This window comes from Planococcus citri, chromosome 5 (assembly GCF_950023065.1).
Source record: "Planococcus citri chromosome 5, ihPlaCitr1.1, whole genome shotgun sequence".
Lineage (NCBI taxonomy): Eukaryota > Metazoa > Arthropoda > Insecta > Hemiptera > Pseudococcidae > Planococcus > Planococcus citri.
The window spans coordinates 24,661,999-24,675,847 of NC_088681.1; the positions used below are offsets into that span (position 1 = coordinate 24,661,999).

The 13,849-nt window shown below is 35.1% G+C and overlaps 2 protein-coding genes across 2 annotated transcripts in view; one reads left to right on the plus strand and one right to left on the minus strand.

The window, feature by feature from the left end:
* The window catches only part of LOC135849364 (nephrin-like), a 380,313-nt gene that overhangs the window by 206,492 nt on the left and 159,972 nt on the right, over positions 1–13,849 (plus strand). The window lies entirely within an intron of this gene.
* Positions 3,400–7,944, minus strand: LOC135849366 (uncharacterized). Its single transcript, XM_065369758.1, has 2 exons — positions 7,860–7,944; positions 3,400–4,022 (listed from the first exon to the last, which is right to left on the minus strand). The coding sequence occupies exons 1-2, from the start codon at positions 7,908–7,910 to the stop codon at positions 3,507–3,509; spliced, it is 567 nt and encodes a 188-aa protein (XP_065225830.1). The 5' UTR covers positions 7,911–7,944; the 3' UTR covers positions 3,400–3,506.

Below are 13,849 nucleotides of genomic sequence, written 5' to 3' on the forward strand. Positions count from 1 at the left end.
TTGCATTTTCTAGAAAAATATTGCAAGAATTTGAAAAATGCAAAGATCAGAAAAATGCTTTTCTATCGTCAAAAATGACGTTCTTCAGTTTTTTGTGTTACAAATTGTTAAAAGCTTTTGCCCTCGCTTCGCTCGGGCCATTTGCTTTCACTTTCTCAATTCTAAATTTCTACAAATATTAGGTAGGTAGGTAAGTCTCAAATTTGAAAAATATAAAGATTGGAAGATATCAGTTTTGACTTTGAAAAATGACGTTTTTCAGACTCTCAAGTTATGAAATTTTGCAAGCTTTTGCCCTCGCTTTGCTTGGGTCAATTCCATTTCGTTTTTTGTTTCAGCTCTTAAAATGAAATTACTTCCCAATTATACCTACATAAAAGTTTGAATAAAATTGCGTTAGGTAATTTTCGATTTTTTTGAATTTCTAGTAATGTTAAATGAAAACATTGGGTCAAATGCAAAAATTGGGAGTATTACCTCAAATCACAATTTCTAGCTCAAGCGAAAAAAGTACAAGCAAAGCTGTTTTATTCGAGCAAATTTTTAATCGATTTTGCAGTTGGCATTTTTAACATTTCAAAGTTGGCATTTTTTAGAATTTACCCCCCTTGTAAAATCACTTTGCTACGCCCCTGGTCCTTACTTGGGTCTGAACTAAGGAACTATAAATACCAGGTATTGAAATACGCCATTTTTGGTTATAGATTTTGTAGTTTTGACAGTGATTTGATTTTTTCATTTCAGTCATATAATGAAATAGAATCAAAAAAATGGTGGGAAAATGTTTATTTTGCATATTAAAATGAATATGAAGTAAAAAAATAACGTAAATTGGCGGTATTATTAATAAATTGGGAACTTGAAAATTTTTTTCTATAACCAAAGATGGCGTATTTCCATACCTGGTATTTAGTTCCTTAGTCTGAACACACTCACTGATTTAAATAGTGTCTTTTTCAACCACATGTCCTTACTTGGGTCTGAACACACCCACCGATTAAAAATTCTGATTGTTTGATTTTTTGTTGGTTTTTTTATTTTTGGAAATATTGAATTTGATACTCTCACTGCTTGTCTCAACCACAAGTCCTTCATGGACTTGAAAACACACACTGACAGAAAAAAAGACAGAAAGACAAAAAGACGAAAAGACCAAATGATGAAACAACAAAATGACAAAACAACAAAAAGACGAAACAACAAAACAATGAAACGACGAAGCGACAAAAAGACAAAAAGATAAATGTACGAATAGACAAATAGACAAAAAGATGAAAAGACAAAAAGACAGAAAGACAGAAAGACAAAAAGACGGAAAGATAGAAAGATGGAAAGACGAGGCTTGTCAGACTGGACCAAAAAACTGGACCAATGACCGCGACTGGACCCAAAAATGGACACAAGACCGAGTGGACCGGACCAGACCTTGGACCTCTAAAACAAATTTATGTAAATATTAACCAAACAGATGACCCTTTTCAGAAAAAATAACCGGGACAGGCTGAGACCGAAAACCTTTCTAAAAAATCGGACCAATGACCGCAGTTTGGACCTCAGTTATGTCCAATTTTTCAAATTTATAATGCCATTTTAGATGCCTATTTTGAATAAATTTCCATTGTGATTTAATTTCTTTCGAAGTTTCAATGTTTTGAAAGTAAAAATCCCATTTTTCAACTCATCTAATGTGTTAGGAAGCTTTTTTCTTTCTGAAAAATAAAGAGGCTGACCCATGACCACGATGAAAATTTCTAGTCAGGACTGGACCGGACCAACCTACATAGGCAAAAAATGCAGAACCGAATGGCCGGACCGGACCGTTTGAAAGCTCCAAACTAGGACCTTGATTTTGGAGCAACCGCAAAACCTGAGCGGTCCTGCAAGCCTGGGAAAGACTGAGTGTATAAATGAATGGATAAATGAATGAATGCATGAATTAATGAAAAAAAATGAAGGAAAAAATTAAAATGAAATATTCTGTTCAGTTCAGTGCTCTATCGAGTTCAGTTCAGTTCAGTTCAGTTCTGTATTACTGTATTCTGTCCAGTTCAACATTCACTTCATTCAGCATTTAGTTCAGTTCAGTATTCTGTCCAGTTCAGCATTCATTTCGGGTTCCAATGAGAAATGTTTGAGGGTTCAAATAAAAATTTTAAAAAGTTTTTGAAAAATAAGGGGTTTCCATCTCTTGTTGGTTTTTGAAAATTTTTGAAATGTGGAATTTGAAACACCCCCACTATGTTTGTCTCAACCAAAGATCAAAACTGAAACTGAAATGAGCAAAACTGAAAACTGAAACCGGAAACGTAAAAATGTTGCCATCACTGCCAGTAACTTACCAGAAATTAGCAATAATTTATAGTTACCTGTAGGAGCTTAATAATTTACCAATAACATTTCTAAAAACCTGTCAAAATATCAGAATACCATTCAACATGATTGAGATTTTTAATTTTTTCTTCAAATATTCAAAAGTCAAACTCATGATTCTTATGAATAACATTTCAATACATATTGTTAAAAATTTTTTTTGCAGATGAGATTTCTCTCCCGTCCCCTCTCCTTTCCTCTCCTCTCCTTGCATCCACGCCTCCCTCTCCACTCCTCGTGATTTAGCAGGTCAAAATACCCCAATCACCACACTTTTTACAATCATTATGGTCAAAGGGTGCAAATTTACCTACTTTTTTTCTGTACATTTTTTATGCAACCACTAAAATGAATGGAAAAGAATGAATGCCGAAAATTTTATCGAAACGATCGAGAAAAAAAGTGTGATCTCATCGAGGTATTTTCACCGGCTGAATACGAATCCAGCATTAGTTCTTCACAAAAATAATTTTCGACTGTAGGAATAGTGCAGAAAAGTTATAATTTCGCGATCTATCAATCTTCAAGCGCTTGGTCCCGGGCTGAAAGTGGCGCAAGGGGTCAGAGAGGTTCAGAAACTCGAATCGGAATTTTTAAGGAAGTGACCGAGGGATTGCACAGGATAATTTTCTGGAAATGACCCCACTTTGAGGACCTCTGGCTCAGGCCCCTGAACCGTTGGTTTGCTTAAAAATTTTCTGTGCAAGCTCCTACTTAAAGTAATAAGGTTCCAAACAGTTTTCATCAAAATCCAGGATATGCTTTTTTTCGATCCATCTTATGTACGATTGAGGAAAAACGAAACTGAAAATTCCTTCGAAATAATTTTATTAGAGTAGTCTTTTGTGCTTCAATCATATTAATTAGAATTTTGAAATTATTTTCAGTAGTATTACTGCAACTTAAGGGAGCTTTAAGGAAATAGGTATAAATTTTAGAACTTTTGTTTACTGACATAGGTATAAGTTTTTTCAATTTTTTTAAAATTTTTCAAATTTTCACCATCCTAGTGTGGGTATAAACAGAAAATTCAAGATTTAAATTACCTTTTATTTTTATTTCAATTTAAAAAAAAAAAAAAAAAAACTTGACCGTTTTCTTAGAAAAGTGTAAAAATTATTTCACCAGCTACAACATCACTGGGTCGCACTAGCACTAGGAGATGATCCAACATTGGCTGACATATTGACCGAAGGACTAGATGGAGTTCCCAGGCTGGCTGACACACCGGCCGATGGATCAGGTACAGCAGGAGGAGGACCAACCCCAGCCGTCAAACTAACCGACGGATCAGGTATAGTCGCAGGTGGAGGAACACCTTGTATTCCTGGATTCTGCAATGTATTCGTCCCACCAGAAGGTCCATTCGCTCCAGGACTCGGTGGCAGAGTAGCCACCAACTTGGCCATATTAATGATATTCTTGCAGTACGAATAATAACACCTTATGATGGCTTCTTGAGCCGGCGTCAGTTGCATACTGCTTGTGAGCAGAGCTTCCAAATCGAAAAGGATACATTGCTCGACTAAGGGTGTTATATAGCTCGGATCGTATATATTGGCTTGTATTGAAGCACTTCCCATGCCGCCGGAATTTGATTGCACGCTTGCCCCGCCACTGCCACCAGTACAAGCTGTCGTATTAGAGACGACCTGGAAATAAGTCCCGATAAATGAGCATATAATTAAAATTTAAACCGCAAACTCCATCTCCGCTGCGCTATACGAGTACGATGTACACGTAAAACAATGCCATAAAATTGGCATTCCCGTACAACCCTTTTATTCGGAAATGAATGGCGTATATCAAGCCTGTAAGATCGCTAAATGTACATAAATCACTCGCCTATATATACTCGCGTATACCGCCACCGTATGCGTAATCTCGTAGGCGTCCATTTACACCGAATACCCAGCCACTAAATTTTGATACACGCACAAATCCCACATAACCACTCTACTAGCATCGATTTTGAATTTTGTAAATTTGATAAAATTTCAACTACACCGTATTGGATTGGAATCTACTATTGACGACGCCGCCGATAGGCAAAATCAATAAACGCAGATGTAGTTAATACGTGTTAATTGTTCGCCAGCTCGTTAACAACGCTCGGATTTCGCCATTAAATAAATACAATTTTGCAACTTTGAATAGGTTAACGCGAAAAATGAAAGGATTACGTGTACGTACAATACCTACACGTGTTGATGGTACCTGCGTCGAATTTACACAGATGCTAATGGAAATTTTTTACCTGCGTTTGTATCTCTGTCTATACTGCTGTACCAAAGAGCTCCCTCGTATAGGATTGTAATTTTTTTTCTGATTCGTTTTTTTTTTCTTTCTCCCCTATATCTTTTTACAATAAACGAGATTTCAAATAGGCTTACAACGTGGAATAATTCTGTTATACGTACCTACGTATTACAAGATGAGGTGAATTTCGCTTACCTACCTGTCTTTTATGTACTGTATGGGTATATATATTTCATTTCACAATAACCACCAAGTCAAACCAATTTTTCAAATGAAAAAAAAGTAGGTAGCTTTTAAACCCTCGACTAAAGTGAGGGATTTTTTTTCTTTCAAGAGATTCCAATTATTTTGAATTTTATATGACTTTCAATCGTTGTGAACGCAATTAAAGGGAAATGAAGGCCTGACCACAAAAAAAGATACTAGGCATGATTTATACTTATAGGATCCAGGATTTTTATGATACATATTAAAAAAAAAAAAAAAAAGAAACTTTGAAGAATCTGAAAAAATTATGAATTTTATTTGCGTTTAATGTTCACAAAAATTTTCATGGCGACTTCGTTCAATAGTACGAGTTCTTTAACTCCCCCCCCCCCCCATCAATGTGGTGATGAAACGATATCAAATTCGTGAAACTGAAATGCTTCTTTATAATAAATGAATTTTGTGGAGGAGCAGGAAGAGGAAGGGCGGAGCGGAAGGAGTTGAAGGACGTCATCTCAAAAAGTAAGAATTCGTATTTCAGAAAAAATCAGGCTACGTGGGATGCACGATGTTCATTTCGGCAGTTTTTTGAACATTTATGCATCAATTTTCATAAATTGAAATTTTTTTCAAGGTCAATCAAAATTTAAGATTATGAAAAAGGAGCATAAATTTGAACTTGGAGCCGTCTCTCCACTTCCCTCCCAAGAAGTAATTGATAATATTATTGTACATCAATATCACATTGCAATTGATTTTTTTTTGAATTCTGAACGTTTTTTGTTGGTAAGTTGAATTTTTAAAGAAGTGAGGGAACAGAAAGGGATGTGGGAGGAAATAACTGAAAGAAGCAGATTTTCAATGACAATGACTGAAATCAGTTGAGTTACTTAATAGATCAAATTTTTGGTAAGTAATTTCCAAATTGTGTAAATTTTTTCAAATTCAAACTAGAAATAAACAACTGAATGTTCCAAATCATATTCAGTTTGTAGGTATTTGAAAAAGAGGAAGAGTTTTGAGGATTGATAAAAATATAGCCAATCATTATTTTGAAGCATTCTCCTCGGTTTCATTTTTCATCAAAACGCATATCTTTGGTCAAATTTGATTGTGTTATAACATTAATTTCAGTTCTTCTCTTCACTTCCAAAAAATGTTACCCGGATTTTTTCCAGCGTACGAAAATGTTCAAACATTTTGCTATAAATATATTTTTAGAATTAGGATGAAATGAAAAAAAAGGTCAAAATCAAATGCATTTTGTGTTTAGTTTAACTGTTCCTTTTTTTTCTCTCTCTCAAGAAAGTTGTCTGGACAGTGGACAAAGAAAGCTTAATCGAGAATACTTAATTTTTCATCACTTGGTCACGTAAATTCCTTCATTCCCTCCCTTTCAAAAATTTGTTGAGAAAAAATTATTGATTTTTATTCTTGTTATGAAACTGCAGATTAAGATTATTTTGGATTGAAGAATCTTAATTTCAGTATTTTTATTTCATCTTCTTTTATATAAAAACAATTTTCAAAAGGCATAAGTATTTTTATCATTCTTTCAGTTTTTGCTTGTTTTTGAAATGTTTCGAAATAATTGATTGATGTTTACTTGTGTTACAATAATTCAAATTCTTCTTTATTTTTCTTTCCCCCTCCCAAAATTCTAAGAATCTACATACCATCTATGTGAATACCTATGTTTTCCAAAATTGGGGGGGGGGGTGAAAAACTCGTTCTAAAACTACTGAGATCGTGATGGATCGGTACCTACCTACTTTAAATGTTGGAATATAGGTAGAATTGTAAAAAAAAACTTTTTTTTTAAATTTCAATTGTAAAAATTCAAATTTTGACTTTCTTTTTTTTTAAATATTTTGAAAAACGTTTTGTTTTTAGCTCTACTTTTATTCAATGCCAAATTAAAAAGTTCGAAAATTGCGATGTTTTTTTAAAAAATGTTTCCCATAAAATGACCCTCTCATCCATTCCTCTCTTCTCCCCCTCCTCCACCATCCCCTCTCCAAAACAATCCATGTTGGAATTATAAATTGTAATTCGATATTTTCCATAAAAATCTTGGATTTTTCAACCCAGAAATTTAAAATTTTTAAAAACATTATTTTTCATAAAGACAGAAGCTGAAGGTTTTCTTGGAGAAAATTTATTTGAAATTTATATTCAGGTTGAAATGACACACTTGAATATTCTTTTGGAAATTCAAGATTGTTTATTCAAATATTCGCCCTTCTGTTGTATTTTTTGAAAAGTGTTGATTTTTGGTTTTTTTCCCTGTAAGATAAGTATAAGTATAATGTTTAACTAGGTAAGTATCTTGAGTAATTTTTTTTCTGTTTTTACCTATTTATTGAAAAGATATTGTGTTTTGATGTTTTCAAGTTTTCAGATTTAGGTAACGATTTGGACTGAAATCTTTGCTATTTGAACACCAAAATAAACTTGCGATATATTTTTTTTTTTCAAAAACAATACCAATAAAATAACTTTCATCTCTCCTCCCACCGTACTCTCGACCCCCCCCCCCCCAAAAAAAAACCATGTCAGAATAAATATAATTTGATAATCTCCAAAAAATCCACAATTTTTTATGACCAAAAAAAGCTGTAGAACTTTCAGAAAAATTGTTTCTCAAGTTAATTAGTACATGATGAAAGCTGATTTTTTTATACGTAGAAAAATTTGATTAAAATTTCATTTTAGTTTGAAATGAGGGATTCTTTGGCAATTTAAGATTTTTCAGTCTCATCATTGAATGGAAAAACCAAAACGTAAGCAACATGCAACTTTACGTGAAACTTTTGCAAAATAAACGAAACCCTGCGTAAGCACCAATTCACTCTCAGCTCGCATCTTCGGTTAGCCTAATAATTATTATACACGATATTAAATCAAAACGTTTAAGTAAAACTACATCTAACGAGTTGATAATTGGCTATAAAAAGTTTTTCTATGGCGAGTTTTTCGACACTGTGGCGTAATTTAACGATTGTTTCTTCATAAACACTTACCGAGAGCAGAATAATAATTCGACAAAACGTACCCACCATTTTACGATTCATTTCGTTAGCGATTTGTAATGTACTGCTGGGTGTAAGTAATTTGATGTAGTATCCGCGAATGCAAGCGGATTTTATTTACTTTTGCGGTTTAATTGTTTTAGCTTTAGCTCTCTGTGTGTACGGTTGGATGGCGTGGCATGGTATGGTATGGTAGGGTAGGGTATGGCGTAGATGGTGGATATTTGATGTAGGGTTATTAATAACGATAATGCAGTCGAGGTTACCATATAGGACATTTATTTGGCGGCTTTTCAACGATATAATGTACCGAGAGCCGCGCCGAAGCTATGCCGCAAATACGTGTATGTTTATGCTCGACCGAAACAATTCTCTTGATTGACAATTATTATTGAATTTAATATTTATTCGAAATACGATACATGTGAATAATTTATGATGTGTAGACGCCTGCTGGTTTGATTGAAAGTATGGTAATGTGCGTGTGATGTGTATTATCACCATTACCTTACCTACTATATATCTACCCCCTATGTGTGTAGGTAATGTAGATATACAAGCCTGTATATAGTCAAGTTTGTGGTAATACTATTTACTATGGAGAGTATTTATTAATTTAGGAAGGCGTAAAATTTTATATCTTATTCATTTATTGGCGAAAAATTTCTATCGTGAATTTATATCTACGTTTTATATGTTTTTAACGTGTGTGGTGTGGATTTGTAATTATATAAACTGACCCTTGTGTGATAAGCAAAGCTTTTCACACGATATAAATATAATATCTTTTACCTTACCTACGTATATCTACACGTGTAATTGTACAAATTACGAAGTAACTAACTAACTTACACATTTGTTACTGCTTCTACGGCACGTGGTAGAATTCGTTTAATAGGAGAGCCTAGGTAATTTGTCTTCATTCTTCAACCACACGTGAATCGGTGTTTTCAATTTTTCAGAAACCATGTGAGCTCACATCGAGTGAATTTTCAAAAATGGTCGAAGTGTTCTTATCGTATTCTAATTTTTTTACCAATCAATTCATGTGATGAAATCGACCACTCAAATTAATTATGACCACTTTTCACCCCATCTAGAGTTGAAAATATGATTTAGCGTTGTTGTGCCCAACATGTTCATCTCTGATACGAGTGTTATGCTTTGTTCTGCTCTCAGACTGGATCAGATACAGTAGAGAAGACCTGATTAGATTTGATCAGATCTGAATATTTCCTGCATCCAGTTTCATGTAACTAAATCTAATCAGATCAGAACTGTGTTTAAATTCGATCTGTTCAGACCATATCAGATTCAGTAAGGAAACCCAGATGTATCTCATCCGGTATAGGAACAATATCTGGATTTAAGTTCATCTGATTAGGTTCAAGCGGATCACAGTTTTGATCGGAGTGGATTTGATCGGATCTGAATATTTCTCGGGGACATTTTACTCAACTGGGACTAATTTAGATCAGAGGTGATTTGATCAGATTCCATTTGTTCATACCTGATCAGATAATGAAGAAAATCAGATCGGATCTAACTAGACCTAATCAGATCACTGTTTCAATCGAATCAGATCTGTTCAGACTGGATCAAATCCAGTCAAAGTGGCATGATTGGATCAGATCAGATATTAACAATTCCTGGGTTCAATTTCACGTGGCAAAATCTAATTAGATCATAGTTTTGATCCGGATCTGAATATTTTCAGGTTCAATTTTATCAAATTAGAACTGTTCAGACTGGATTAGATTCAGTAAAAAACACCTGACTGTATCTAATCAGTTATGAACATTTCCTGAGTCATTTCATCTGGCTACAAATCCAATCAGATCAGAGTGCATCTGATCAGATCTGAATATTTTTTCTGATTGAATCTGATCAGGTCCGAAGCCTGAATGGATCTGATTAGATCTAAAGTCTGATTGAATCTGGTCAGATCTGAATGTTTCCTGGTTCCAATTTTATTTCATAAGATTTAATTAGATCAGAGTTTTTATCAAATTTTGATGTGTTAAAGCATGATTGATGTAATCGGATCTGGACATTTCCTGGGTCCAATTTCATCTGAAAAAAATCTTATCAGATCAGAGTTCTTATTGTATTTTGATCCGTTTGAACCCGATCAAATCATGTAGGTAGGAATAACCCGATTGATCTGATCTGATCTGAATATTTCCTGTGTCTAATTTCATTTGATTAAATCTATAATCAGATCATAGTTCATTGAATTTTGATCCGTTCAGGCCGGATTAAATCCAGTAGGTAAGATCTGATTGGATCTGATTGAATCTGAAAATTCTAGGATATAATTTGATCTGACTAGATCTGATGTTTTTTTTTTTTTTTTTTTTTTTTGGTAAACTCCTCGGTCGCACTAGGCGCCGAGGGTTTAATTTATTTAAAAAGAAAAAACAATCCTAATCTTAGGGTTACTAATATTAACTAAGTATTCTATTTATAATCTATACCTTCACCCCAAGATTAAGACGAGGGATGGGAAGGGGAATGGGAGGGAGAGTGAGACGGATCATCCACCCTGACCCAGACCCCTAGGCGGTTGCCTAAGGCTCGATCTCTGCCAAGCTCCAGGAGTCGTTATTCATGCATACCTGTCTGACAGCAGACCTGGTGCCCGACCCGTCTCTGGGGGAAGTTTGAAGGGGGAGTGATTTCGCCTAGGGGTGATCCCAACAAGTTGGGGCCCCTAGTTAAAAGATCGTGAGTACATTGGGATATTTGTGGGGCAGTCAGTGCACTTGCTGCTTGCTTCTCACCGACCGCCCACAATGAAGATTGCTATGTTTTTCTATGCTACTCTAATGCTACTAAATACAATTTTAGATATCTTGATCCAGGACTGTCTTCAAACTCGCAACTTCTGGATGTTTGGATAGCTCTTTTTGGTTTTTGGATATTGATATTTTTGGGGATTAATAAAAAAGAAAGATATTATAAAAAGAAAAAGTATAAAAAATGAAAAAAGAAAAAGTACAATATTTACAGTTATTTTAGTTATTTACATTAAGTATTTTGAGTTTATCAGGCCATATCTAGACAAACTAAATTACACCTGAAACCCTAGTTACAAAACATTTAGGTACATAAATATATATAAGGTGGAGGGTGTCTATATATAATTTATCGGCACCAACCACCTCTTACAAATTAAATATAAAAAAGGTATTTATTTACATCTTAAAGCTAGTGTCTAAATCGGGAATCAGGCAGTCGCTTGGTACTGGCTACACATATCTTCTCGATTGGGTGCAGACTCGAACTGTAATCGGAGAGTTCTTGAAAAACTCAATTATCGCATGTCTCACAAGATTCCAATCCATTTCATCCAGTCCGCAGCCCAACCTGGGTATAGCCAGCATCTCGATTTGCAGTTCTGTACATTTTTGGACGAGGTTTTTCAATGTTATAAGGAAGTCCCTCTTTGTAGGTTTGTCTTTATACCTTTCTTTCGTTACCATATGTGAGGGCGCGTATGGAAAGGGACCTACCGACCAAAAAATGAAAAATTTTTTTTTTCCTGAAATTGTTGTAGGAACTCTTAGAGAATCGAATGGAACCTCCCAAACCCGCCAATAACTCCTATTTCATCGAAATTTTTCGCTTCTAAGTGAACCATGACAGAATTCATAATCGAAAAAACTTGAATGCAGTGCATAATCTGACCGGTAGAGGTCATTGGAGGGCATGTGTGAGTGTGTGGTAAAGTGTAGGACCTTCGAAGTTGGAATACCCCTACGTAATCTTACAGTAACAACAAGAGAAATAACCGCGCGCAAAACTTTAAACGGCTCTCCTGTAAAATTTACGTTTTGGTCGGTAGGTCCCTTTCTGTATGCGCCCACACATATAAAGCACGAAGTTGGTTGTTTTTTGACCATCAAGTTTCCCTTCTTTCCTGGTTTCTACTACCTCCCATACCGAAGCCCCCCGCTTCCTCAGGGTGTCCCTATCGCCGAATTTCCTAGAAATTTGCTTCGCCACACCCTGAGTCATCTGGAAGTCGGCACTGACACAATGTGCCAGCGCGTATTTCAGAAAGCAGACAAGCAGATCCTCTTCGATTTCCTCCAGTGTGAAGATGCCGTTGGAAGTTGTCACCAACTCCCCCCAGCTTCCCTTCCGGATTTTCTCGTTAAGTTCCTGTTCTTTTTTATCTAATATGGTTTTGACTTCAGCTGGAGTTGATGGGGCGGCTTCCAGGTACTCCTTGTGGGAGTAGGACGGCCACTGCCGCCGGCCCAGCTGGTCTAAAGAATCTTTCTTTTACTGCCCTAAGAACTAGGTATTGCATCGGCTCTATTAGCTTGTGATCGTTTTCATCTGATTTGATCTATTAATTAGACCAGATCAAATTCAGTGAGGAAGACCTCATAGATCTGGCTATTTCCTTAATCCAATTGAAGAGATCCAGTTGGGAGAGTCCAATTTCATTTGACTAAATGTAATGAGATCAGAATTTTGATTGAATTTTCATTTGTTCTGATCGGATCAAATTCCGTAGGAGAAGTCTGATCGGTATATTACTATAATCGAATTCGAATCTAGATATTTCCTGGGTCCAAATTTCATCTGAATAAATCTAATCAGATCCGAGTTTTGATAGGATTTTGATCTGTTCGGACCTGATCAAATCGGATGAGAAAGACTTGATTGATCTAATTAAATCTGAACATTTCCTGGGTCCAATTTCATCTGAATAAATATCTAATCAGATCAGAGTATTGATCACATTTTGACCAGTTCAGACTGGATCAAATCCAGTTGGAAGGACCTGGTTCGATCTGAACATTTCCCGATCAGTTTAATTTCATGTAACTGAATCTATTCAGATCATAGTTTTGATCAGATTTCGATCTATTCAGCCTGATCAAATCCAGTGGAAAACATCTGAATGAATTTGATCAAATCTGAACATTTCCAGGCTCAATTTCATCTACACTGGAGTTTTAATCGAATTAGCTGCGTCTGAGTTCATCCGGCCAGATCTTATCAAATAAGAATTTTGACCGGATTAGATATGTTTAGTACGGATCAAATTCGATTAGGAAAACCCGATTGGATCTCATTTTTCAACAATGAATTCTCGCTAGATACCAACTTTTTGCCAATTTTGTGAATGAATTTTAAATGCATTTTCATTCACTAAAACCAACCATTTTCTTTTTAAGTAATTCAAAATGTGACTTTTGTACCTATTCAAATTCTCGAAATATGTACCTACCTAAATTCACAATTCAAGATATTTTCCCTCACTATCAGAAAAAAAAACTAATGGTCATTTTCCCTCCTATTTTCTCTTTTTCTATTTTCCACTGCAGTAAAATCGCCACTACTGCGTTATTATTATCGTCTACGAGGTATAATAGAAAAATGAAACAATAAACCATTTTGAACATTGGATCAATAAAGAAAAACCTAGGATTAGGATTAGGAAAAAATACAGTTCCATCTGTCTAGAGTAAAAAAAAAAGAAGAGGAAATCGTAATTTTTTCAAAGTTTGTACAGTCGAGAGATGAAATAAACGATAATAATTCAGTATACACGGGTACCGTTTTGTGTACGCATTGAGTACTTTAATAAAGACTAACAAAAGAGTGTACGAGAGCATTTTACTCGTATAAACGTAAAGAATAATAACCCGGCATTTGGAATGATAAACTCATGAACTTTGAATTGCGCCAAAACAAAATAAAGTCCACTGCATTGCACTCTCGCCATATAAGCTGAGCCGACCGATTAACTTTTGTTCTCTTTCATTTCCTTTTCCCTAATGTAAAAACTTTTCTTCTCATTGAGTTATAACTGAATAAAAATATCGCCGATAACTTAACGGCTATCTATTTTTACAAAGCTATTCGTCTCGAATTTGCAGTTTTTATCCGGATTGGAGAAATCTGTTCGAATACGAGGGGCGGGGGGATGATCGAGGGAGAAGATTTTGAAACAGAAAAAA

Excerpts from the sequence above, each read along its gene's own strand:
- LOC135849366 (XM_065369758.1), bottom strand. The coding sequence starts at position 7,910 with ATGAATCGTAAAATGGTGGGTACGTTTTGTCGAATTATTATTCTGCTC. Across the intron at positions 4,023-7,859 it reads GAATTATTATTCTGCTCTCG|GTCGTCTCTAATACGACAGC; the intron begins GTAAGTGTTTAT and ends ACTTATTTCCAG.